We start from the raw sequence: 23,643 nt of genomic DNA, 5'->3' as shown, positions 1-23,643 counted from the left end.
ATAATGATTCATAATGATGAATTACTCTGATCATAAGAACAGTTAGGTTTTTAACTCCTCTTCTGTCATGCAGTGTAAGACTCCGATCCAAAGGGAAAAGTAATGGAGCAGGGGTCTGGAATTTAGCCCAGTCATTCACTATGGCTGACAGTTTCCATCCTTCTTGGTTTTAGACCAGATCCAGTCTGTGTTTCCAGACCTTCACCCTAACAGTCTCAGCCCAGAGAGGCACTTGACTCACAGCCCCAACCCCCACACTCACCCAGTTCTTTACAGACCCCTCTCACTCATTTCAACCTCACTTCTAATTATTAGGCCCAATTAAAATTCATGTCCCTGTTTCTGAGTCCTCCGGTGTCAGCACACCCAACCACCAACCACGCTCAACATATCACTTTGCTGGCACTTACCCACAATCTTGCAGCCAGTCTTCAATCTTGTTGATTGGATTTCCTAGAAAAGTCAGATATCAGATCACTGTGGGGACTGAAGGAGATCAGACTTCCTCCCTGGAACTCACCCTATTCTACAAATTTATTCAAGCCATCTCATGAACCCTTTTTATTCAGATAAAACTTTCCCTTAAGATAAAGAGTGATACACCCATGTAAAAAAACAGTGGACATCTCTTTTCTCTTGGCCTCTGTGCCCCCTTTCTCCCAGAAACTTGGAAAATACCCCAAGGTTTGGGAACAGAGGTAGATTCTTCTGTTTAAAGAAAAAACAAGAAAAACCAGCACAATTTTGCTTTTGTCCTTTTTGTTTCCTATCAAATAAGCAAGGGTGGGCTTATTTACATAAGATTTATTTTTTATTTTTCAATCATGTCTATAGCATCATTTGAACCTCCAAGAAGTTCTGAGAGGCATGTGGAAAAGCTACTATTACTATTTCAGGTACTAATACTTCAATTAGACAAGTACGTCCTAGAGGGGTGCGTGACTTGCCAAAGGTCACATCAGTAACTGAGCAGCAGCCGGAGTCCAGGCACCAAGACTGAGTGTAGCTTTGTCACACAGACAACATAGAAACACTCCAAACATTCACAGAGACCCCGGCCTGGGGTCCTCACAGCTACTCAAGACGATACAAAAGTGTGCCTCTTCCTCTTTCTCAATCTTATGCCCTTTCTTTCGTACACAATTCATACCTTATGTCACTGTCTTTATGGTCTTCCCTTGAGCTCATTTAACCCAGTCAAAATGAGCCACATGGAATGAGAGTGAAAGTTGCTCAGTCGTGTCCGACTCTTTGCTACCCCATGGACTATACAGTCCATGGAATTCTTCAGGCCAGAATACTGGAGTGGGTAGCCTTTCCCTCCTCTAGGGCATCTTCCCAACCCAGGGATCAAACCCAGGTCTCCCTCATTGCAGGCAGATTCTTTACCAGCTGAGCCACAAGGGAAGCCCAAGAGTACTGGAGTGGGTAGCCTCTCCCATCTCCAGGGGATCTTCCCGACCCAGGAATCGAACTGGGGTCACCTGAATCGCAGGTGGATTCTTTACCAACTGAGCTATCAGGGAAGAAACCGGGGACTCTCTGCCCGCACGGCAGACCTGGGCATCTGCCACATATTCCCTATCACAAGACAATGTGCCTCTCTGTTTGGCCTCCTTACCTTCCTGGAAAACATCATCCAGGCCAGAGGGCTCGGCATCTGGGACATTCTGCAGGGCCGCTGCAGCCTCTTCCTCCAGGACCTGGGTCTGCCAGTGCCGGCTCTGACGGAGCCAAGCCCTGCGTCTCTCCCAGGACGTGGGGCTCAGCACAGAGCCCTCCATGGCGCCGCTTCAGACTTCAGGGCCTCTGGCCACAGGGATGCTATCCTGAGAGTTGGAACACAGTGATACACCGTCATCCTGTGTTCAGAATCCACCACCCCCAGGGTTGCCCCCACATTTTCCCAGCTCTGCACAAAGGAGTATAACCCTCTGCCTATTCAGGAGCTGGGAGGAGATGTCCGGTTCTTCAAAAAAAAAAAAAAAAAAAAAAAAAGGAATGCTCTGAACAACCTAAACACCAGGGCAAGGCTTTCAAATCTGGAAACTTGAAACATCGTATGATTTAAGAGACAATGAGAAAGGGCTGCCTCTCATGATAGGTGAGATGCCATATTAGAAAACATTTTCTTTAATTCTTAAGAATTTTGTCTCCCAGAATATTCCATTGAAATGAAAATATCTTTAAATTTGCAACGTGTAAATTTCACTTTATTTGATCTTCATAAAGATATATGAAAGGGAAAAAATTAGATCTCAAAAGTTAAACCAATTTTCTAAAGGTCTCACAACCAGATGTCACTCTAACTACAGTCATTCTCGGCTTGTTTTGTTTCTTGTTTAATGTAGGATTTCTCTGGGGGAAACGGGGGTGGGAGAATCCCATAATAAAAACAACATGGAGACACTGTTGTTATTGTTGCTGCTCAATCACTAAGTCATGTCCAACTCTGTGTGACCCCATGCACTGTAGCACACCAGGCTTCTCTGTCCTTCACTGTCTCCCAGAGTTTGCTCAAATTCATGTCCACTGAGTTGGTGATTCAGCCCAATAATCTCATCTGCTGCTGCCCTTTTCTCCTTTTGCCTTCAACCTTTCCCAGCATCAGGGTCTTTTCTATTGAGTTGGCTCTTCACATCAAGTGGCCAAAGTATTGGAGCTTCAACTTCAGCATCAGTTCTTTCAATGAATATTCAAGGTTGATTTCCTTTAGTGTTGACTGGTTTGATCTCCTCGTAGTCCAAGGGACTCTCAAAGCTCTTCTCCAGAACCATGGTTCAAAAGCATCAATTCTTTGGTGCACAGCCTTCTTCATGGTCCAGCTCTCACACCGATACATGACTATTGGAAAAACTATGGCTTTGACTATATGGACCTTTGTTAGCATAAAAGTGATGTCTCTGCTTTTTAATATACTGTCTAGGTTTGTCATAGCTTTCCTTCCAAGGAGCAAGCGTCTTTTAATTTCATGGCTGCAGTCACTGTCTGCAGTGATTTTGGAGCCCAAGAAAATAAAATCCGTCAGTGCTTCCACTTTTCCCCCTTCTATTTGCCATGAAGTGATGGAACCGGATGCCATGATCTTAGTTTTTTTAAGGTTAAATTTCAAGCCGGCTTTTTCACTCTCCTCTTTCACCATCATCAAGAGGCTCTTCAGTTTTTCTTCACTTTCTGCCATTACAGTGGTATCATCTGCATATCTGAGGTTATTGATATTTCTGCTGGCAGTCTTGATTCCCACTTGTGATTCATCCAGCCCAGCATTTTGCATGATGTATTCCGCATGTAAGTTAAATAAGCAGGGTGACAATATACAATTTTGTCATACTCCTTTCCCAATTTTGAACCAATCAGTTGTTCCATGTCTGGTTCTAATGGTTGCTTCTTGACAGGCATACAGGTTTCTCATGAGGCAGGTAAGGTGTTCTGGTACTCCCATCTCTAAGAATTTTCCAGTTTGTTGTGATCCACACAGCCAAAGGCTTTAGCGCAGTTGATGAAGCAGATGTAGATGTTTCTTTTCTGGAATTTCTGGATCAATTAGCAGTTACCACCTTCAGAATCATCACCTTCTAATTTGTCATCTTGGGTTTCTCCCTGGCTCTGAGTTAATTCCCCAGTTCATCAGTGTGCTAATATTTCATTTAACACTGCCTAATCAACACTTGTGTATTCTTCCAAGTGATGCATTCTGACGGCATGAGCCACTTATTCGAAGAGGAAAACAGAGGGGATGAATCATTCAATTGTGCAAATAGAGCTTAAAAGATTTGAGGCTAATATACTGTAATTTGCTTATACTCTGTCCTCCTGCCTCTTCTCCACCAGCTGCACACACAACTTCCACAATGAACAGGTGGAGGTGGGACCAGCCCTCATCCCTGGAGCTGCCATAAACACTCTATCCTCATGCTGCTGCTGCTAAGTCGCTTCAGTCGTGTCCGACTCTGTGCGACCCCATAGACGGCAGCCCACCAGGCTCCGCCGTCCCTGGGATTCTCCAGGCAAGAATACTGGAGTGGGTTGCCACTTCCTTCTCCAGTGCATGAAAGGGAAAAGTGAAAGTGAAGTTGCTCAGTCGTATCCGACTCTTAGCGACCCCATGGACTGCAGCCTACCAGGCTCCTCCATTCATGGGATTCTCCAGGCAAGAGTACTGGAGTGGGGTGCCATTGCCTTCTCCCTCCATCCTCATAGCTACACCTTTATCTGTTAGAGTTAGGAAAAATAAAAGGGGGAAAAATAAGAAGAGAGCCAGTTTCCAGAAACTCCTGCTTTTCAAACTCTTAAAAATAAAACCATCAGTGAAGCATTAATTTAGGCACGAAAATAGCTATTTTTGAAAAGAACATCCTAAATATAAAAGCCTCCTAGGGCAATAAAATTGTTTTGGATGCTTCTGTTTGTTACAGACAAAATATATTCAGAGGAAAAGGATACATAATTACTGCTGTCTGATCTAAATTCTTTTACCTCAGGTCCAGCCTAATGCATATTTTTCCCTCCAAGGAGAGACAGCAGTTGGCACTATGCAACTTTATTAACCCTGGACACTGGGCTCTTTGTCCACAGCTAGTGCCTTTGAGGGGAAATTAAATGATTGAATGAAGCCTGTGATGCAGAGTGAAGCCACAAAGAGCGGTAGCAGAGAGAATTTGTTGTCCTTTGGCTGACGCTGCTGCGAGGGGATAAAACAAGGATGAAACTGCCACTGTAAAGAATTTAGGGAGAGAGTCTAAAAAGCCATCTTAGCCTGCATTTACCTGGTCCTGCACCACCATCCAAAGCATTTAATAGGTTGGCATCAGTCAGACTGGGGAAGAGAATATCAACGGTTGTCTTTAATTTCCAGAGCAAATGAACCTCACCTAAATCACAAGAAATCTTCAGCTCACCAGAACTTATTTGGGGATGAGGGGAATTTAAAAGGAAGTCAGAAAGGCAGGCGGAGAGGAAGGAAAGAAAGAGGGAAAGAAGTGAGAGAAGGAAGTCGGGAAGGGAGGGAAGAAGTGAAGGAAGGGGGACAAGAAGGAAGGAGCATGGATTCCCACATTCAGCCACTTGCTAATAGTATAACCTTGGCAAATTCACTCCATTTCTCTTGGCTCGTTTTCCCAGTGAGGATGCTATAGCCAAGCACTGTGTCAGAATCTCACTAACTGAGATGAGTGATAGAGGCCTCTACTTGGGTTTTAACGACCTTCATGATGTGAATCTATCCTGCACTCCTCCTACTTCTTGGAAAATACATCACACTCATGTAGACTCATTTCCCCTCTGCCCCTGAAAATGCTTATCTCTCTTTTAACCCCAGGCTTTTCACATGTTCTCTTCCCCTGTCTTCCCCCCACCTCAGCCTTTGACACACTCGACCTGAAAAGCCCAGCTCTCAAGCAATTTCTCTGTGAAGCCAGGCCTGGCTTCCACAGCCTCCAGACAATAGTCACTTCCACGTAGTTCCTTCCCTTCTTCATTGTTCTTATCATTAACATTATATTTTACTTGTTAAACTAATTCATTATTTACTCTTCTGATTAAAATAGAAGCTCCACCAGGACAGAGATTTTTCTCTGGGTTGTTCAATGCTATGTCCCTGATGCCTAAACAGAATCTAACTGGTTTTCCCCAATCTCTGCCACACTTGGATTATAGAGACAGGTTCACGGGGCATTGTGTGGGAACACTAAAAGCGCAGCAATATTCCGAGGCAGAAAGAAATAGAGTTGTCTGTTTAGCAGTAGCAGAAGGAAGCTGTGTTGCTGGAAGATAAGAAACTGGGTGTTCTTTGTGGATATCTGGAGGAAGCGGCAAATGATTATCAGACAAGCACATCAGCAGTGTGAGTGTTAGAACTGAGGGATGTATGCACACAGCTGTCAGGATGGCACCTTGGAAGTTATAGGGGGGGATCTTGTAACAGAAGGTATGGAGGTATTTCCTCCAAACAAGTCATACAAAAACACACACCTGTGTGTACAGTGGAGTTTGGTGCAGTGAAAAAAGCACTGACTGGGAGTTGGGAGACTTGGGCATTCTTCCAAACTTGCTGTCCAATTAACTGACTTCCAGTAAGTCAATCAGATTTTCTACTTGGGCATTGACTTTGTCCTCTAGAAAGTGAATTGGTGGTAATTAATGTTGTAGAGTTTGCCTCTAATAATAACATTTATGAATTTATTCTAGTTGAATTTGAAATATTTGTAGGAACAATACCATACAAAAGAAGCATTTGTGTAGTTTTTCCTGTAAGAATTAGAAAATGGTCCAGTGGTCTCGGGAGTTACTTCCTACTTAACAAATTTACTTTCAATTAACACTGACTTATAAGGGCTTCCCTGGTGACTCAAACAGTAAAGAATCTGCCTGCAATGCAGGAGACTTGGGTTTGATCCTGGGTTTGGAAGATCCCCTGGAGAAGGGAATGATGACCCATTCCAGTATTCTTGCCTGGAGAATTCCATACACAGAGGAGCCTGGCGGGCTATGGTCCATGAGGTTGCAAAGAGACAGACAAGATTGAGTGTCTAAGACTTTCACTTTCATGAGGTTCCAGACTTAAAATTCCCTAGTGACCTAGGAAAGTGGCAAGCCTGGATGAGGGAGGCTGAAAGAAGGAGACCAAAGAAGTTTGACTCAGTCAGGAGAGCTCATGGACCCCTGGCACTTCTTGAACTTCTCTGATCCTTTGCCTTAGTTTATACAGTTTCATCCACCTTCCTCTCTACACAACCATATGCTATCTATCCTTTGAAGGCCTCCTCAAGTCATCTCTGTTCTCTCGCCCACTTCTAGCACCCAGCACTTGTACCTATACCACATTCAGCAGATGTATGTGCCTATGTTTCTTGTCATTATCCACCAATGCTTGAACCTCTCCCGTAAATCTTACTCAGGACATTGCACAGTACCTCACAACTGAAGGGGCTCAGTAGACACTGTACCTGCAGAGAAGCAAGAATCGCGCTGGTGCTGAAAAATTATCCTCATCTAGTGTATGTCCTAGGACAGGGACTCCACATGGTCTCAAATTCTAATGTATCAGTATATGTTTTATATACCTTGTAATGAAGAGGAAGAAGGCTTGGGGCATAGTCACACCAAGGCTTTGTTGCTAGAACGTAGGGCCACACAAGTCTTACTGAATTTATAAGCTGAAACTATCAAATCCTCCTATCCTAAAAAACAAAAACACACACAAAAAACTGTCTTCCAGAGTTTTCCATTGTAAATTTTTACTCCTTGCTCAAAAGTTCCTTTGGGATCTGAGGACCATCTTTCTTAATGCTGGTTTGTATTATAATGTTATATTTAATCTATCTTCTGTAAGGATGGATGTCTGATAAATTTTCTCTGACATTTCCATTAACCATCTCCCCCCTCTCCCCCCAAAAAACAACAAAAATGTCACACTGGTTTTATTGCTACTTGCCTAAATCACTCCAAAGTCTTCTTTCCCCTTCTGCTACCATTTTCAGTCCTTTGTCTTTGCCTTCCCTACATTTCTCTAGAGATTTACTCCCCAAATGTTTCTCCATCATCTGGTGAGTGTTCTGGAAACTGAATACAACCAAACAGAGAAGGAGTAAATTCTCTTTGTTCTGAGGATGTTATAGTTAAAAGAAAAAATTTCAGCAGATAGGATTGAAGTTAGACAAGAAGAATCACCATTCGTGGTTTAAGACTAGGGAGTTGTTTAAGAGCTTTGAAAGGAATATCTCCCAACCAAAATCATCAGCAGAAGCAGTAACTTTTGTAGCAGAGAAAATCGTTATGGGTATGTGATTTTTACTACACTGAGATCATCACTTACTTCCAGTATCTCTTTTCTAAGGAATGTAGTCTGAGATTCACTTAATATTAACATGGGCAAGTCAAAGCAATAGGTATTCATAATAACTGAGATGTATAAAATTCCTTATATTTACCCTTAAGATTTCCCCACAAACTACTTCACTTAATCCCAACAATCTCCTTGGAGCTAATTATTGTTATCTGAAACTCAGAGTGATATGTGAGTGATCCAAGGTCATATATTTAAGATCTTGTGGTACTGAGATTTAAACTCACATTGATCTGACACTAGTTGTATCATCTTTCCACTGGTAATAGAATACAAGAATAACCTAAGATCACCATGTAGATGTCAGCAGTAAATGCAATTTAGGATAAAAGGAAAGAGAAACTATGTTAGTAAATTTTCTATTCCACATCATGCTACATAAACTCTCCATCTTATAATCTAGTATAGAGGAGGCAGATAAACCAAAAGTAATTTTGGCTCAACTTTGTTATCATCTTAGCAAAAGAAGAGTGGCTTTGTTTAGTTAATAGCAGTCAAGACCCTAGGTTCTACTTTAGAGGAGAGTTTGCCTGGACTCTCACATTACTTTTAGGTGGTTGTAGCATTCAGAACATTTAGCAGCACAGGAAAATCAGAGGCGATGCCAGTCAGAGTCCTTGGACTGGGTCCCACAAGTGCTCTGGCTAGCATGGCACTGAATTTTTGGTGCCATCTGGGGAGTCTTATAGGAAGCACTGGGGTAGCTGAGTTAGTGATGGGCACTCAGAGGGCTTGAAACAATGAATATTTATCATAATTTGATATGAACATATTTTGATATTTTAACAACCATTGGAGCCTACCAACGGAGAAGGCAATGGCAACCCACTCCAGTACTCTTGCCTGGGAAATCCCATGGACAGAGGAGCCTGGTAGGCTGCAGTCCATGGGGTCGCGAAGAGTCGGACACGACTGAGTGACTTCACTTTCACTTTTCGCTTTCATGCATTGGAGAAGAAAATGGCAACCCACTCCAGGGTTCTTGCCTGGAGAATCCCAGGGACAGCGGAACCTGGTGGGCTGCCGTCTATGGGGTCGCACAGAGTCGGACACGACTGAAGCGACTTAGCAGCAGTAGCAGCATAGCCTACCAATCTGAACCTGCCAAATATCAGCTCCAGTTACAGATATCTTACTATGGGGATGTTTTGAAGGGGTTTAGGAAGGATGGTCAACTCTTGAGAAGGAAAACTGTAGAAAGAATGTGCACTATGGAATCAGAATAAACCTTGTTTGAAATCACAGTTCTGTCTACTCACTGCGTATGTGTCCTTGGTGAAATTCCTTATACCCTCTAAACCTAAATTTTTTCATATATAAAACAGAGTACCAGACTTGTTGGGTTATTGGGATTTAAAAATCAGATAATGCATATTAAATCCCTGATGTATAAAGGAGGTGCTTAATAAATATAGTTATTATTATTATTATTAATTTTCCCTTGGTCTAAATCATTCACTAAAGTTGGGACATTTTCAGGAATAAGGAAAGGAGGAACAAGAAGTGGGCAGTAGGGTAGAGATGTGTTTGTGCTCAATCATGTCTGACTCTTTGCGACCCCACGGACTGTAGCCCACCAGGCTCCTCTGTCCAGTATTCTCAGGCAAGAGTACTGCAGTGGGGTGCCATTTGCTCCTCCAGGGGGCAGGGTACAGAAGTGCGTGTCTAATCCAGAGGATGAAAGGAAGACGATGCTGTTAAGAAGAGATGAAAAATAAGCAGTAAATAGGTTCTTTGTTCTTACTTAACACTCAGAGGGATCAGAGAGATCATATAATTCTGATCCCTCATTCTGTAGTTAAGGAAACGGACAGAGAGAGAGAGACTTATCTGAAGTCACACAGAATAGTGAGTGTTATCAGTGGAACACACACAAGTTCTGAGCCCCAGCTGTGTGCTTTCTCCCTCTATATTGTACAGCCCTCCTCCTCCACTCTTGGTTTCTAAGACCCAGCCCTGGTTTTCTCTTCAGCACTCTGGGCCTCCTCCTGGGACACGTATCAGACAGGCCTCTCTTCTCTTCTGTTTGAATTGTGCCTACACCCCGAGCAGTGCCTGTGAATTGGACTGAGAGTGAAAACAAGCGTGGGAGGAGAGAAAAAGGAAACGGAGTTTCCATGATGGGGCCTGTAAGACCTTCCACAATGGGTACATCTCATCCTCGGTCACAGCCAAGACAGACATCACCACTGTTGTAAGGGGTTGTGGGAAATCCCAGGACGGCCAATTTCTTGGTTTTTGAATAGGACAAACTCTACCTCAAGCCAGGCTGACAGCCTGCCATTCTCCATACCCCCAAGCCCCAGCCACAGGTTCTCAGGCAATGCCTTCCCAATCTGTAACCCTTTCCCATGTCACGGCTGTTTGGAAGACCATCAGAGCAAAAATTTCCCTGAGTGTAGCATTTTTGCATTCAAGACTTCTTGTGGTCTAAGGGAGCAGTTCAATCTATTCAAGGAGAAAAGAGGGATGCTATTTGATAAATAAAACCAAGAAAAATGCCTATTCACTGTTATAACTCTTTCCCCTTCTCTTTTCATTCCCTCCTTCCCCCCCCGCCCCCTCCCCCCACATAAGCTTAGTTGAATGCATCCTGAAAGAAGACCATCTACAGACTCTTTTTGTCTCTTCTTTACTAAAGTTGTACATTTGGAAAAAAGGAATCTTGTGCTGTCCGTGTTGGGAGACACTAATTTCTTTCCTCTGGATGGGTTATCATCAGGCATCAAGAATAAGAGGCATCAGTTCATTTGGACTGGTTTACAGGTAGTTCAGTCTAGAAACAGGAGTGAGACTGAGCAGATGTCTCGATCATCGAGTTAGTTCTGTGAATTACAATCTTTAATGCTTCAGTATTATTTCCTTGGTAATGAAACTCTGTCCTTCAAGTACTCACATTTACTCTTCTTTTTCTTTCACAATATCTACACCCTCTCTTCATCTTCTCAAAATCTGTGTTCAAGCTTTTTGCAGTATGCCCAGGTATGGGGCAGACACACAGCAGTACCATGGGTACTGGAATTCCGACCTTGGTCTTGTCGTTTAGGCAGTAAACATTTGGCAGTTATCAAGTGGAGATAGATGTCGGATATTTTTCTCTTATTGTGTGAATCATGATCCAGGCTGAGAATAAATTTCCTCTCCTTTTTCTAATAGAATATGAATCATGAATCAAAATGACTGTGTTGGGTCTCCATGGCCACTACATTATGTTTAATCACTGGACTCCATCTAAGTTTCAGTAGAGCAAAGGAGTTATGAGAAAAAGTTATTAGTACAGTTGGAAAGAATTTCTAAACTCCTTGGGGTGTCTGTGAATAAGAAACCATTTGTAAAACCTCTTTCTATCCCTCTTGTGATAGCTTCAGCTGGTTATCTCTGATGATATTCTCAGTAGAGACAGATAATAAACCTGACTTACCCTCCTCATAATAATGCTTCAAGTTATAGGAAAATTATACCAGATCTTTAGGTCTAATTACTCAAGCCTAATAACAAGCTTAGACAAAAAAGTTGAAATCCTGCAACTGCCAGTCTCCTATCCTGGGTACCACTGTGTACTGTCTGCTGCTGCTGCTGCTAAGTCACATCAGTCGTGTCCAACTCTGTGCGACCCCATAGACGGCAGCCCACCAGGCTCCTCTGTCCCTGGGATTCTCCAGGCAAGAATACTGGAGTGGGTTGCCATTTCCTTCTCCAGTGCATGAAAGTGAAAAGTGAAAGTGAAGTCACTCAGTCGTGTCCGACTCTTTGAGACCCCATGGACTGCAGCCTACCAGGCTCCTCTGTCCATGGGATTTCCCAGGCAAGGGTACTGGAGTGGGTTGCCATTGCCTTCTCCAGTGTGCTGTCTAGAAGTCTAGAAAGTTCTCTTTTCTCTCTATTCAGGGCCATTTGTGGTAGATGGAGTCACTGAGGCTCTCCTCCGAACCCTCATGGTCTCATCAAATCCCTTCTGGGGGGCTCTTTCATCTTGTCCTTGTTCTGCACTGGGGACCCACCTTGCTCCTCCACCCACTGGTGGGTTCAGTAGCAAGCAGGGCATGGGAAAACCCCAGCACACTCCTCTACCTTCCCCCAAACTCATGCAGGTGGTGACATTCTCAGCCTGGTTACTGCTGAGACCAGGTGTGTTGGAGGAGCAGACCCCCTCCTCACTCAGGATTACGTAGATCATTAAGGGGTCAATATATTCATCAATCCGTCTCCAAGATGTATGGCTTGAACACCAATCTGAGAGGTGGTTATCAATCTTGGGCCTTCCAGTCAATTTGGCCCAGTGTTGTCCAGTTGTATAAATTCTCCCTCTCCTCTCACCCAAGCATATATTGCTATAGTTTATCTCCTCACCAACCTTCTGCAGCTTTTGAAGGAAGAGGTCATATCCACAAAAAGCAAAATTGATTTAGGCTAGGTACTCTCGAGAGTCAGAGTTATGAATACTAGAGCGAATGAAGCGAAGAAACTTTTCTACTTGAGAACTTTTCAAAGCTAGAATCAGACTGAAATGAAGCAAAAGTAAGGACAGCAGGACACAGAGAGGAACTTCTCAGGTAAGAAGAATTTCTAAATACTAATCCAGGTCACCAAAGGAACCCATGTTTTATGACCCTGCCAAGAGTACCTCTCTGATAATAGGAAAAAAAAAAGCAAAGAGACCATGTTCCAAGAGGCACAGTGATGCATTTCTTAAGGTTGAAGTCAGGGATGTGGGAGTTTTTCTCCTGATGTTTCCCTTTTCTCTGCAGCCTGATTTTTCTCTGACTTGTTTCCCTGTCTCCTGTTGTTGTTGTTTAGTTGCTAAGTTATGTCTGACTCTTTTGCGACCCCATGGACAGTAGCCCTCCAAGCTTCTCTGTCCATGGAATTTTCCAGGTAAAAATACTGGAGTGGGTTGTCACTTCCTACTCCAGGGGATCTTCCTGACCCAGGGATTGAACCCAGGTCTCCTTTATTGCAGATGGATTCTTTACCGCTGAGCCACCAGGGAAGTTCCCTATCTCCTGGCACGATTCTAAATTAGCACAGTCTTAAAACTGAGGTGGAAGTTGTACTCACCTGTCCACTGGTAGAGAGCTGAGTTTGAGGCAATGCAGTTGTCAGTGCTGGGCACTGCCCTTCCCCCGTTTTGGGACGGAGATGAGGACAGGGAGAAGGTATCATATTGCATATCGCACCTTTCTCTCTGTCTTCATGAAACTGCTTTTGCCGGCTTGAAAGGGGAAGCGGAAATGAGAAAACACTCATACACACATACACACACACACACACACACACACACATGCACAGACCCCGCCTCCTACCCCAGCCACATCCTCTGTTTAGCTCGGCAGACTGATGGTAGAACAAAATATCTGAGGTCCCTGGAGCTCACCACTAAGGAGCCCTTCCTGTCAAGAGCTCCGAGACAACAGGAGACCTTTTCCTATGAAGGCGAAGGTACAGCTCACTGAAGGATGTGTATAGAAAAAGTCTTCTAACCATGTAACTGCCTCAAATAATTCCATTGCCTCACATAAAGCTTCTGTCCTCAGCAGAAGTGTCTAAAAATGGTAATGCTCTCTCCCTAAAATGATCTCATTTATTTCTGAGAAGATGCTTGCAGCCCCATCACAAACTGAAGAGGGCTCTAAGCCAGATTGCATCTGTTTTCATAACTCTTTCACACTCTCATGAAGTCCCCAGAAGCTTGTTTTCAAATACTGCACCATTGTAAGCAACTGTTTCTCTGTGTTGACTTCTTAATGTTTTATTTTTTGCTCAAATAAATTCAAAGTATTTCTTGTTAAATACCTGATTGATTTCTCACCCCCAAATCTATCACACCGTGGAGATGTCTCCCATTTACTGGCTTTCAGTTTCAAGAAGACTTATTAGGCTCTAGATTTTCTTCCATCCCTCCATCAGTTTCACCTCTGACCAGCATTCAGTATCCCTGATGATCCCTCACCCCATCTCTGCAATAGCTCCTGATACTCTTTCTTCTTTGATGTTGCACCAAGTTATCTCCTATCTCTCTTTCAGGTCCTGATTCTGTTCCTTTCCTGTGTCATTTACTTACAAATATTTATCATATTTATCATACGAGACACACCTCTGATGTACTGCTGGGACTGACTTTCTTGTGTTCATTCTTTTCTTCCCAATTTTATGGCTATAACTACAGCTGGATCTCTTTTTACCATGTTCCCAAATTTCATTTCCAGTGCCAATGGGACAACTTCATTGGATATTCACAATATAGTTATAGGGTCATGGAAAGAAGCCTAAATTTCTGCTCAGCAAATTAACTTCTCTAAATATTATTTTCTTCAAAGGTAAGTAGGATTAAAATAATAATTCTCTCTCTCTTTAATACACACAGATACACACAATACATTCATTTACATGTAGGGATAAAAATGTCTAACCTTTTCCCCCAGTATATAGTAGGTGTTAAATATAAACTTTTTGGAGAATTAACTCAAAATCCACAAGTAAAAAACCAAATCTAGCACTCCCTTGGTCTCTTTAACACTATTTCTTTTTCCCCTGTACAAATTAACTACAAAAACTAACTAATGGAAGTCTTAAAATTGTTTTTAACCTCAAGTTTCTGAAACTTTCCTTAACTACTTTCCTTAACTGTTAGTTTCAACATGTTGGGGACAGGGAAAGTACCACCTCTATGTTGTCTGTTGTTATTTAGTCACTGAGTCACGTCCAACTCTTTTGTGACCCCCCATGGACTGTAGCCCACCAGGCTCCTCTGTCCATGGGATTCTCCAGGCAAGAACACTGGAGTGGGTTGCCATGCTCTCCTCCAGTCTTCCTGACCCAGGGATTGAACCCGAGTCTCTTGCACTGCAGGCAGATTCTCTACCACTCAACCACCAGGGAAGCCCTGGACACATTAACACCTCCAGGCCTCAACTTCCTATCTGCAAAATGAAGATAATCTTCCTAAAGGACTAGTTGCAAAACTCTAGGAAAACTCTAGTCCCTGGAGCCGCCAAAGTGACCTTACTCATTGAAGAAGCAAATTTTCATTTCACAAAAAATTTCATTTCACAAGCAAATTTTGAGAGGTTTTTTTTGTTAATTAAAAAAAGTCTTTGATTTTTTTAAAGAAACGTTTTCTTCTTTAAAAGCAACTGCTGAAAGACAAAGATGCTTCTGTATGATCCCTAGGAAGACAAAAAGGTCCAGAGTATTCTTCTATGTTTGTCTTCTTCCTCAATTGTAGAGTATTTCTCTCTCTCCCTCTCATCTACCCTTCCTATGTCCTCTGATAATGTGTGTGTGTGTGTGTTCAGTCTTTCAGTTGTGTCCAACTCTTTGCGACCCCTTGGACTGTAGTCCACCGGGCTCCTCTCTCCATGGAATTCTCCAGGGAAGAATACTGGAGTTGGTAGTCATTTTCTTCTCCAGGGGATCTTCCCCACCCAGGGATGGAGCCTCTATATCTTTGACTCCGTAAAGTTATCTCATCATATATTCCACGGACTTCCTGAATCCTTGACCAATTGTCCTTTTTCTGCTAGATGTAGTTCAAGATTTCAGGAGGTTTTTAGGAGATTTTGCTGGTTTTTTTTTCCTGGTTAAAAATAAAAACCCTTAAACTATCTGAGATGTGGTGTTATCTCTCTACTGCCCATGCGATTCAGTAGTTTAACGCCTTATCACATGGCCAACTTGTCATTCTAGGGTGACCTCCCTTACGCTTTATGAAATTTAGTAAAAACACTGAACTGGGAGAAAAAAGCCATCTGGCTTTAACACTAGCTATATGATGGTTACTCAGTTTCTCTGGCTATCAGCTTCCTTTTTGACAAATAGAGAAAGATTTGGTAAGATTCTCTTGGCTCTAGAAATCTACACATACTTTTACTCTTCTCTCATGTACCTATGTGTGGTTTCTTACAGAAAATGAAAATATTAAGTGACAGATCTTTGGTACGAAATCATTAGAAAGGCAAGAGAGAATGCGTTAGGGAACAAAGTGTTATCCATTACAAAGCTAAGTAAAAATGGCCTTTGAATGATATTGTCCTCCAGACATGTAACCTGATAACACTGATAAGTAAGAACAGTTTCCTAGCACTGAGGTGTCCATCAAACAGCTGAGCAGAGTTGGGAACAAGTTCTGAAGCTACCAGATTGAGAGCTAGTTGGCAGGCAGCCCAGCCAGACCTGGGGCAGAGCCAGGACAGCTGCCTAGCAAGACTGTCCCAAGATGGACAAGCTGCTGTTCACAGCCGCTGCTCTGGGCCAAGCAGCTGGACCTCTCTGCCCCAGCCCAGATGCAAGCTAGTTGCTTCCATTTCAGTTCTCAGCTTTCTCTGTTTTCAGACTGTGGGGTTTGCGAACAGCCATTTTCCACTGGGTCTGTTTCTGCAAATCACTGATGTGGGAGTTTGAATGTATTTGTCCCCTTCCTGTACCAAAGGCTCAAAAGTGGGGGAGAGAGGGGACTTCCCTGGCAGTCCAGTGGTTAAGACTCTGCTTCCAGTGCAGGGGGTACAGGTTCGATCCCTAGTCAGGGAACTAAGAGCCCACATAACCAAAAAAATTTTTTAAAAGTGGGGAGAGAGCATGGGTAGTGCCCTAGGGGAGAAAGTAGGGGTTCAACTCATGAAGAGTTTTCTGAACTTCATGAGAAATTCAGATCTCCAGAGAGTCATCTTGTCCTTTTCTTTGCTTCTGTGCTTGGCAGTAAAGGATTCAGAGAAATGGGATTTACTATTATTTCCTAATACACCCAGTGCCCTGAATCACTCAACTTAACTGCAATGAAGTTCTTCATTCTGTTTTGCTATCTCTTCCCTGTTACAGGGCTTTCCTGGTAGCTCAGATGATGAAGCGTCTGCCTACAATGCGGGAGACCCGGGTTCGATCCCTGGGTTGGGAAGATCCCTTGGAGAAGGAAATGGCAACCCACTCCAGTATTCTTGCCTGGAAAATCCCCTGGACTGAGGAGCTTGGTAGGCTACAGTCCATGGGGTCGCAAAGAGTCGGACGCAACTGAGTGACTTCACTTTCACTTTTCCCTGTTATAAATCCAGCAGAACTAAAGAGCAGTATGTCACAAGCCTCTGCAGAGGGCATTCCTGTGGGGATCTGATGTGATAATTCTATTTGAATTGTATTTAGTTGTCTGCCATCTAAGTTCCAGAGAAAAACTAGATCCAGAGGGATACAAAGATAGACAATATAAAATGCTATCCCTTAGAAGGCTTACTCTCTTGCATGATTAAATAATTTGGAGGAAATACACGGCTAGCAAAAGAAAAAACTTGATTCTTTAAGGCACAACTTCTTGAAGATTTTAACAAGCTGATATCAGTTGTGACTCTTAGAAGGAGTTTCTATTTCCCAAATGTCTTAGTCTCTCTCTCTCTTTTTTTTTTTTGAGGAACATCCCAAAAAAATCACTCATAGGAAAGTTGTCCTCCACTACAGTCATTTTTGTTCTGTCCTCTCTAGATTAAAAAACGCTGTTCATGTCTTTCATCACACTCAGATGGTTTGAACAGAGATTGTCTGGTAAGCCTGTGTCCTACCTTTCTTCTGATCAAGCCTGTTTAATTTAGAAGTATGTCATTTAACTTAGAGGCCTCATGGGGTCTCAAGTGTGATTCATGTAGTAAGCTCAGTGTCTTAGAAGCCCTCTGAGGAGGACAGAGTCTGGGGTCCACAGGATGTGAACATAAGTGCAGTGAAAGAGGAGGGATCTGGGGATTCACAGGATGAGAGTCAGAGGACTTTGGGAGCTGGAACAAACCTGTGGACTTGAGGAACAAGAAATGTGGAAAAATTTTCAGTTTGGTCTCCCTAGCTAGAAGAAAGGACGGCTTCTAAGATGGTTCCTCTCTCTACCAGGAAGCTGGTACAAAGTCAACACTCATAGCAATGGTATAACTGGTGGTAAGAAAACAATGAGGGGATGACAGAAAAGCTGTCAAAATGTTTGAGCGAAAGAGCATCTAAGGTGAGTTGAACCTTTGAGAAACTGCATCAAGTGCCAGGAGGCAGTTAGTGACCTCATGAACTTGGGAAACATTTAAAGCTGTGGTCTTTAGGTCCAGCACTCTAAAGTCTTTGAAAGGATGGGGATTACAAGCCACAACAGCAGGCAGAATCTGAAGGCTGCTTTAGATCTGATATAAGGGGAAATATAGTGCTTGAGTGTGGGGTTTAGAGGCAGAACACGAGAACTTGAGTTCTGATGAGGAAGGGGCGGGAGGAGCAGATTGCCGGAAGAGGGGGAGGGCTCTTTTCTAAGCCTACATTCTCCTCTCATCTCTACAGAAGAGAAGCCCTGAAACTCTGAGGCCATTCCACCGAAGTTAGCCTGTTTTTCCCAGCCACAGTGGACCAGAGAACCTGGGGGACAGAGTAGATATGGAGGCAGGAGAGGGTGTGGGGCAGAACCCACTGATGGGTGGAGAACAACAAACCAGGATTTCTGGAAGGACTTTAAAAAGTTTCATCAGTGATGTGTCAGTTAATCAGAGGAAGTGGGATAACCGTCAGCTTCTGATCAGAGGGAGAGTTGCAGAGCAGGAGATGGTGTAGGGTCCACCCCAGCTATTGGTCTGTGCAGGAGTCTCAGCTCCAAGGAGAGTTCTCTTTGTTTAGGGTTAGAGAGAAAGAAAGAGGAAGAAAGGAGGAGAAAAGAAATGGAACCTGAGACAAGTGCAGAGAGAGAATCTGAAAGGACGTGATCCATACACAAGAGAAAGTAAAACTGGAGTGTAAAACCACCCCAACTTCGAAAGGCAAGTTGCTTTGGCCGACCAACCTCATAAAAACATCTCATCTCCTGCAGGCACCTGCTCCTGCCCCGACTGTCCTCCTGCTTCACCGAGGGGACAGTTCCCTCCTCTGGAGGCTGCCCCCCCCACACCCTTACCTACTTGGAGCTGGCAATGGCCAGGACCACCTTAGAACATAGGAGTAAATGAGAGGGTGGGTGTGAATGAGGTTTAAATTCAAGTGTTCTGTAGTCACGTACTATCATTTTTGCTGCACTCAGGATGAACTGGTTTCTTCTGAAATATGTTTGGTAAAAGGGAGGAGTCAAAAGCCTGTGCTTTAGACTTTGATCTGTATCTTTTCTGGATTTTAGGTTTCTTTTTTTAAAAAATATTTTTTGGCGGAGGTATGTGGGATTTTAGTTCTTTGACCAGGGATCAAACCCGAATCCCCTGGATTTCAAGGCAGATTCTTAACTACTGGATCACCAGGGAAGTCCCAACGTTTCTTAACTATAAAATGATTAGATAAAAGTAAATAGTCTTCAAGTTTCTTTCCAGTATAACATTTTATGTTTCTAGTAATTCTTGTTACCATTTATTGAGTAAATACTCTGGGGAAAACAGTGAATATATCTTGAATCTAGACTTCAAAATTCACTTCCATAGGGTGGACTTTATAACCCACAGATAAATTAAATGAGACTTTAAGCAGAATCTCCATGTCCTGGTGTTTCCAGGAGGTGTTTCTTATTCTGCCAACTTCTGTGTGCAGATGAATTTTTCAAGTAATTTTCTTTAAGGGCCACCAGGTGGCAGCCTATACTTATTCTCTGAGTTCTGCTTTGCCTAAGGTAGTAGGTAGCATCAACTACCAGGCCACAGTTGAAAAGGTTGACATAACCCAAACTGATGAATTATCTCAAGAGATTGGATGCATTTAAGGGTTAAAAGAGGGTTTATTCCTAAGATTGAGTAAATTTTTATTTGAGTCAAAGTTGAATAAGATTTCGAAAGGTTCTATGAAGACCTACAAAACCATCTAGAACAACACAAAAAACTGTCCTTTTCATTATAGGGGACTGGAATGCAAAAGTAGGAAGTCAAGAAACACCTGGAGTAACAGGCAAATCTGGCCTTGGAGTACAGAATGAAGCAGGGCAAAGGCTAATAGAGTTTTGCCAAGAGAACACACTGGTCATAGCAAATACCCTCTTCCAACAACACAAGAAAAAACTCTACACATGGACATCATCAGATGGTCAATACCAAAATCAGATTGATTATATTCTTTGCAGCCAAAGATGGAGAAGCTCTATACAGTCAGCAAAAACAAGACCGGGAGCTCACTGTGGCTCAGATCATGAACTCCTTATTGCCAAATTCAGACTCAAACTGAAGAAAGTAGGGAAAGTAGGGAAAATCATTCAGGTATGACCTTAATCAAATCCCTTATGATTATACAGTGGAAGTAACAAAGAGATTCAAGGGATTAGATCTGATAGACAGAGTGCCTGAAGAACTATGGACGGAGGTTCATGACATTGTAAGGAGGCAGTGATCAAGACCATCCCCAAGAAAAAGAAATGCAAAAAGGCAAACTGGTTGTCTGAGGAGGGCTTACAAACAGCTGTGAAAAGAAGAGAAGCTAAAAGCAAAAGAGAAAAGGAAAGATACAGAGTTCCAAAGAATAGCAAGGAGAGATAAGAAAGCCTTCTTCAGTGATCAGTGCAAAGAAATACAGGAAAACAATAGAATGGGAAAGACTAGAGATCTCCTCAAGAAAATTAGAGATACCAAGGGAACATTTCATGCAAAGATGGGCACAATAAAGGACAGAAATGGTATGGACTTAACAGAAGCAGAAGATATTAAGAAGAGGTAGCAAGAATACACAGAAGAACTATACAAAAAAGATGTTTACAACCCAGATAATCACAATGGTGTGATCACTCACCTAGAGCCAGACATCCAGGAATGCGAAGTCAAGTGGGCCTTAGGAAGCACCACTACAAACAAAGCTAGTGGAGGTAATGGAATTCCTGTTGAGATATTTCAAATCCTAAAAGATGATGCTGTGAAAGTGCTGAGCCCAATATGCCAGCAAATCTGGAAAACTCAGCGGTGGCCATAGGACTAGAAAAGGTCAGTTTTCATTCTAATCCCAAAGAAAGGCAATGCCAAAGAATGCTCAAACTGCCTCACAATCTCACTCATCCCATACGCTAGCACAGTAGTGCTCAAAATACTCCAAGCCAGACTTCAACAGTACGTGAACTGTGAACTTCCAGATATTCAAGGTGGATTTAGAAAAGGCAGAGGAAACAGAGATCAAATTGCCAACATTCGCTGGATCATCAAAAAAGCGAGAGAGTTCCAGAAAGACATCTATTTCTGTTTTATTGACTATGCCAAAGCCTTTGACTGTGTAGATCATAACAAACTGGAAAATTATTAAAGAGATGGGAATACCAGACCACCTGACCTGCCTCCAAAGAAATCTGTATGCAGGTTAGGAAGCACAAACTGGAATCAAGATTGCCGGGAGAAATATCAATAACCTCAGATATGCAGATGACACCACCCTAACAATGGTAACAGTGGCTGACTTTATTTTTTGGGGCTCCAAAATCACTGCAGATGGTGACTGCAGCCATGAAATTAAAAGACGCTTGCTCCTTGGAAGAAAAGTTATGACCAACCTAGACAGCATATTAAAAAGCAGACATTGCTTTGCCAACTAAGGTCCATCTAGTCAAAGCTATGGTTTTTCCAGTAGTTATGTATGGATGTGAGAGTTGGACTGTAAAGAGAACTGAGCACTGAAGAATTGATGTTTTTGAACTGTGGTGTTGGAGAAGACTCTCGAGAGTCCCTTGGACTTCAAGGAGATCCAACCAGTCCATCCTAAAGGAAATCAGTCCTTAATATTCATTGGAAGGACTGATGTTGAAGCTGAAACTCCAATACTTTGGCCACCTGATGTGAAGAGCTGACTCATTTGAAAAGACTCTGATGCTGGGAAAGATTGAAGGTGGAAGCAGAAGGGGATGACAGAAGATAAAATGGTTGGATGGCATCACCAACTCAATGGACATGAGTTTGAGTAAACTCCAGGAGTTGGTGATGGACAGGGAGGCCTGGCATGCTGCAGTCCATGGGTTTTCAAAGAGTCAGACACGACTGAGCGACTGAACTTAACTGAAGGAATAAAAGGCTATACTGGCATATGTGAAAGAGCATAAGTCCCAAGGTGGAAATTACAGGGTATGCTTGGGAAAACTCAAGTAATGCCACGTAAGTTGTATGATAAAGAATGAGAGGAACATAAGATTGTTAAGATAGTTTGAGGCTAGAAATCTGAAGGAATTCCTTGGATGTCATGGTTCAGGGTTTGAACTTTGTTTTATTTTGTAAATTTTTCTTTTGAAATAATTTCAAATTTATGGAGGAATTTTAAGCAGAGTAAAGAGAACTCCAGGACAACTGTCACACTGACTGACAATCGTTAATATTTTGCTTTATCACACCATCTCTTTTTTCTGAATTTTAAGAATAATTTGCAGATGTTGTGTCCCTTTATCCTTTACCTTAAAACAAAGCTACTAATTTTCACAAGTCTAGTACAATGATCAAAATTAGGAAATCTGACAATGACACATTATCATCTAGGATAGATCTTATTCAAATTTCATTTTTTCCTCCATGAAGTACAGAATCACACATAGCACATAGATTTCATGTCTATTTTATCTCCTTTCATCTGGAATTGCTCTTCAATTTCCCTTTCTCTCTCATGACCTTGACGTTTTGGAAGAATATCGTTCTTCCATTGTGTAGTGTTCCCCAGGTTGGTTTGTTTGCAGTTGCCTGTGATTGACCTTGGGTTAGACGTTAGAAAATGAGCTCCAGCAGTCTCAGAAGAAGGCCAGGATTTCATCTCTGGTCTGTCTGATTAAGAAGACTGTATCATTGCTGCTGGCTTATAAATCCACTCATTCTGATGGCCATACTAGGAGTGACCCTTGTCATTGCCTTGGTAACTGATATAACCCATCTCTTTCTTTCGAATCAACTTTATTTATTTACTTAGGTCACGCTGCGCAGTTTGTGGGATCTTAGTGGCTAGTGACGAAAGTAACTTGTTGACTTTCAGTCAGAAGCATTTTCTAATTATAGCCTATGCTTTCTTCTGAGGAGGGAGGAGAGGATTTGGGGGCCTGAGGGAGAAGACATAGGGAGCAAACACTGCGGGGGGTGGAGGATTTCAGGGGTAGGGAGACCTGTGAAATCATGATGCCTCTTCTGGCTTCCCGGATATGGGCTGCGGAGCCGCCCAATGGTGCCTGTGGGCTTTGGGATGCAGGACACATCTGCGCCCTTCTTGGCTCCTTTTGCTAGAGCCCAGGAGATTGGCAGGGACCCTAGAGAAGATCCACTCTTCTCTTGGGGGCAGGGCAGATGCTGAGCAGCTGAGCAAGCGGGACTAGGCAGGCAGGCAGAAAGGGCCATGTCCTACAGCTAATCGGTTGTCCAGAAGCCCTGGAGCACAGCTTCCTCTCTGGCTCACCCTTCCCTTGGGAGGCCAAGAGTTGACTTCTCTCCCTTCTCACTCCCAGTGGCTCTCTAGTCCCCCCAAGAGATATTTGCCTGCGAAAAAGAGAGCTGAAGGGCGGATGGAACCTCAAAAGGACAAAAGCAATAGAAGAACAAGGCTTCTCCTCTGATTTTTGCTTAAAAGACAAGAGACCCCTAGGCTAGAAGACAGAGGACAAATTTGCAAGGCCTTGCCTGGGCGGGGAAAGGTTAAAAGCTACAGAGAAAGATAGCTCTGAGAGTAAAGAAAAAGGTCCCCAATATATATCTATATGTTTTCCCACTCCCCCAAATAATAGGCTGAAATGTGGGTGGGACTGGCCTAGGGTTGAAATAAAGGAAGATTTCTGGGAATTTTGTTAAGTTTTATGTCACTTTAAGGGGCCAGATAAACCTGGCAGATCCATCTTGGATATTGAAGGAAGGATGGGCTGATGCTTGAAGGAACAGCGTGTTTCACAGGGAGAT

At 42.9% G+C, this 23,643-nt stretch overlaps 1 protein-coding gene across 9 annotated transcripts in view; it reads right to left on the bottom strand.

Moving 5' to 3' along the window:
- The window catches only part of TESPA1 (thymocyte expressed, positive selection associated 1), a 276,752-nt gene that overhangs the window by 21,284 nt on the left and 231,825 nt on the right, over nt 1-23,643 (bottom strand). For 5 of the 9 annotated variants that reach the window (XR_014083397.1, XR_014083398.1, XM_081595307.1 and 2 more), the window contains exons 1-3: nt 12,902-13,044; nt 1,622-1,829; nt 411-453 (exon numbers count right to left, since the gene is read on the bottom strand). Coding sequence is in view for 6 of the 9 variants with exons in the window: in XM_081595307.1 (XP_081451433.1) it covers nt 411-453; nt 1,622-1,784 (206 nt within the window). In the remaining 3 variants the exon portion in view is untranslated. Of the gene's footprint in view, nt 1-410; nt 454-1,621; nt 1,830-12,901; nt 13,045-23,643 lie in introns of those variants that run through there. The other 4 variants (XR_014083399.1, XM_081595311.1, XM_081595310.1 and 1 more) reach the window with 1 other exon arrangement.

The sequence above is a fragment of the Giraffa tippelskirchi genome, chromosome 4, assembly GCF_054371585.1.
Source record: "Giraffa tippelskirchi isolate mGirTip1 chromosome 4, T2T-mGirTip1v1.2.pri, whole genome shotgun sequence".
NCBI classification, from domain to species: Eukaryota; Metazoa; Chordata; class Mammalia; order Artiodactyla; family Giraffidae; genus Giraffa; species Giraffa tippelskirchi.
The sequence above is the reverse complement of the archived record's forward strand: the minus strand, read 5'-3'. Positions and strand labels throughout refer to the sequence as shown.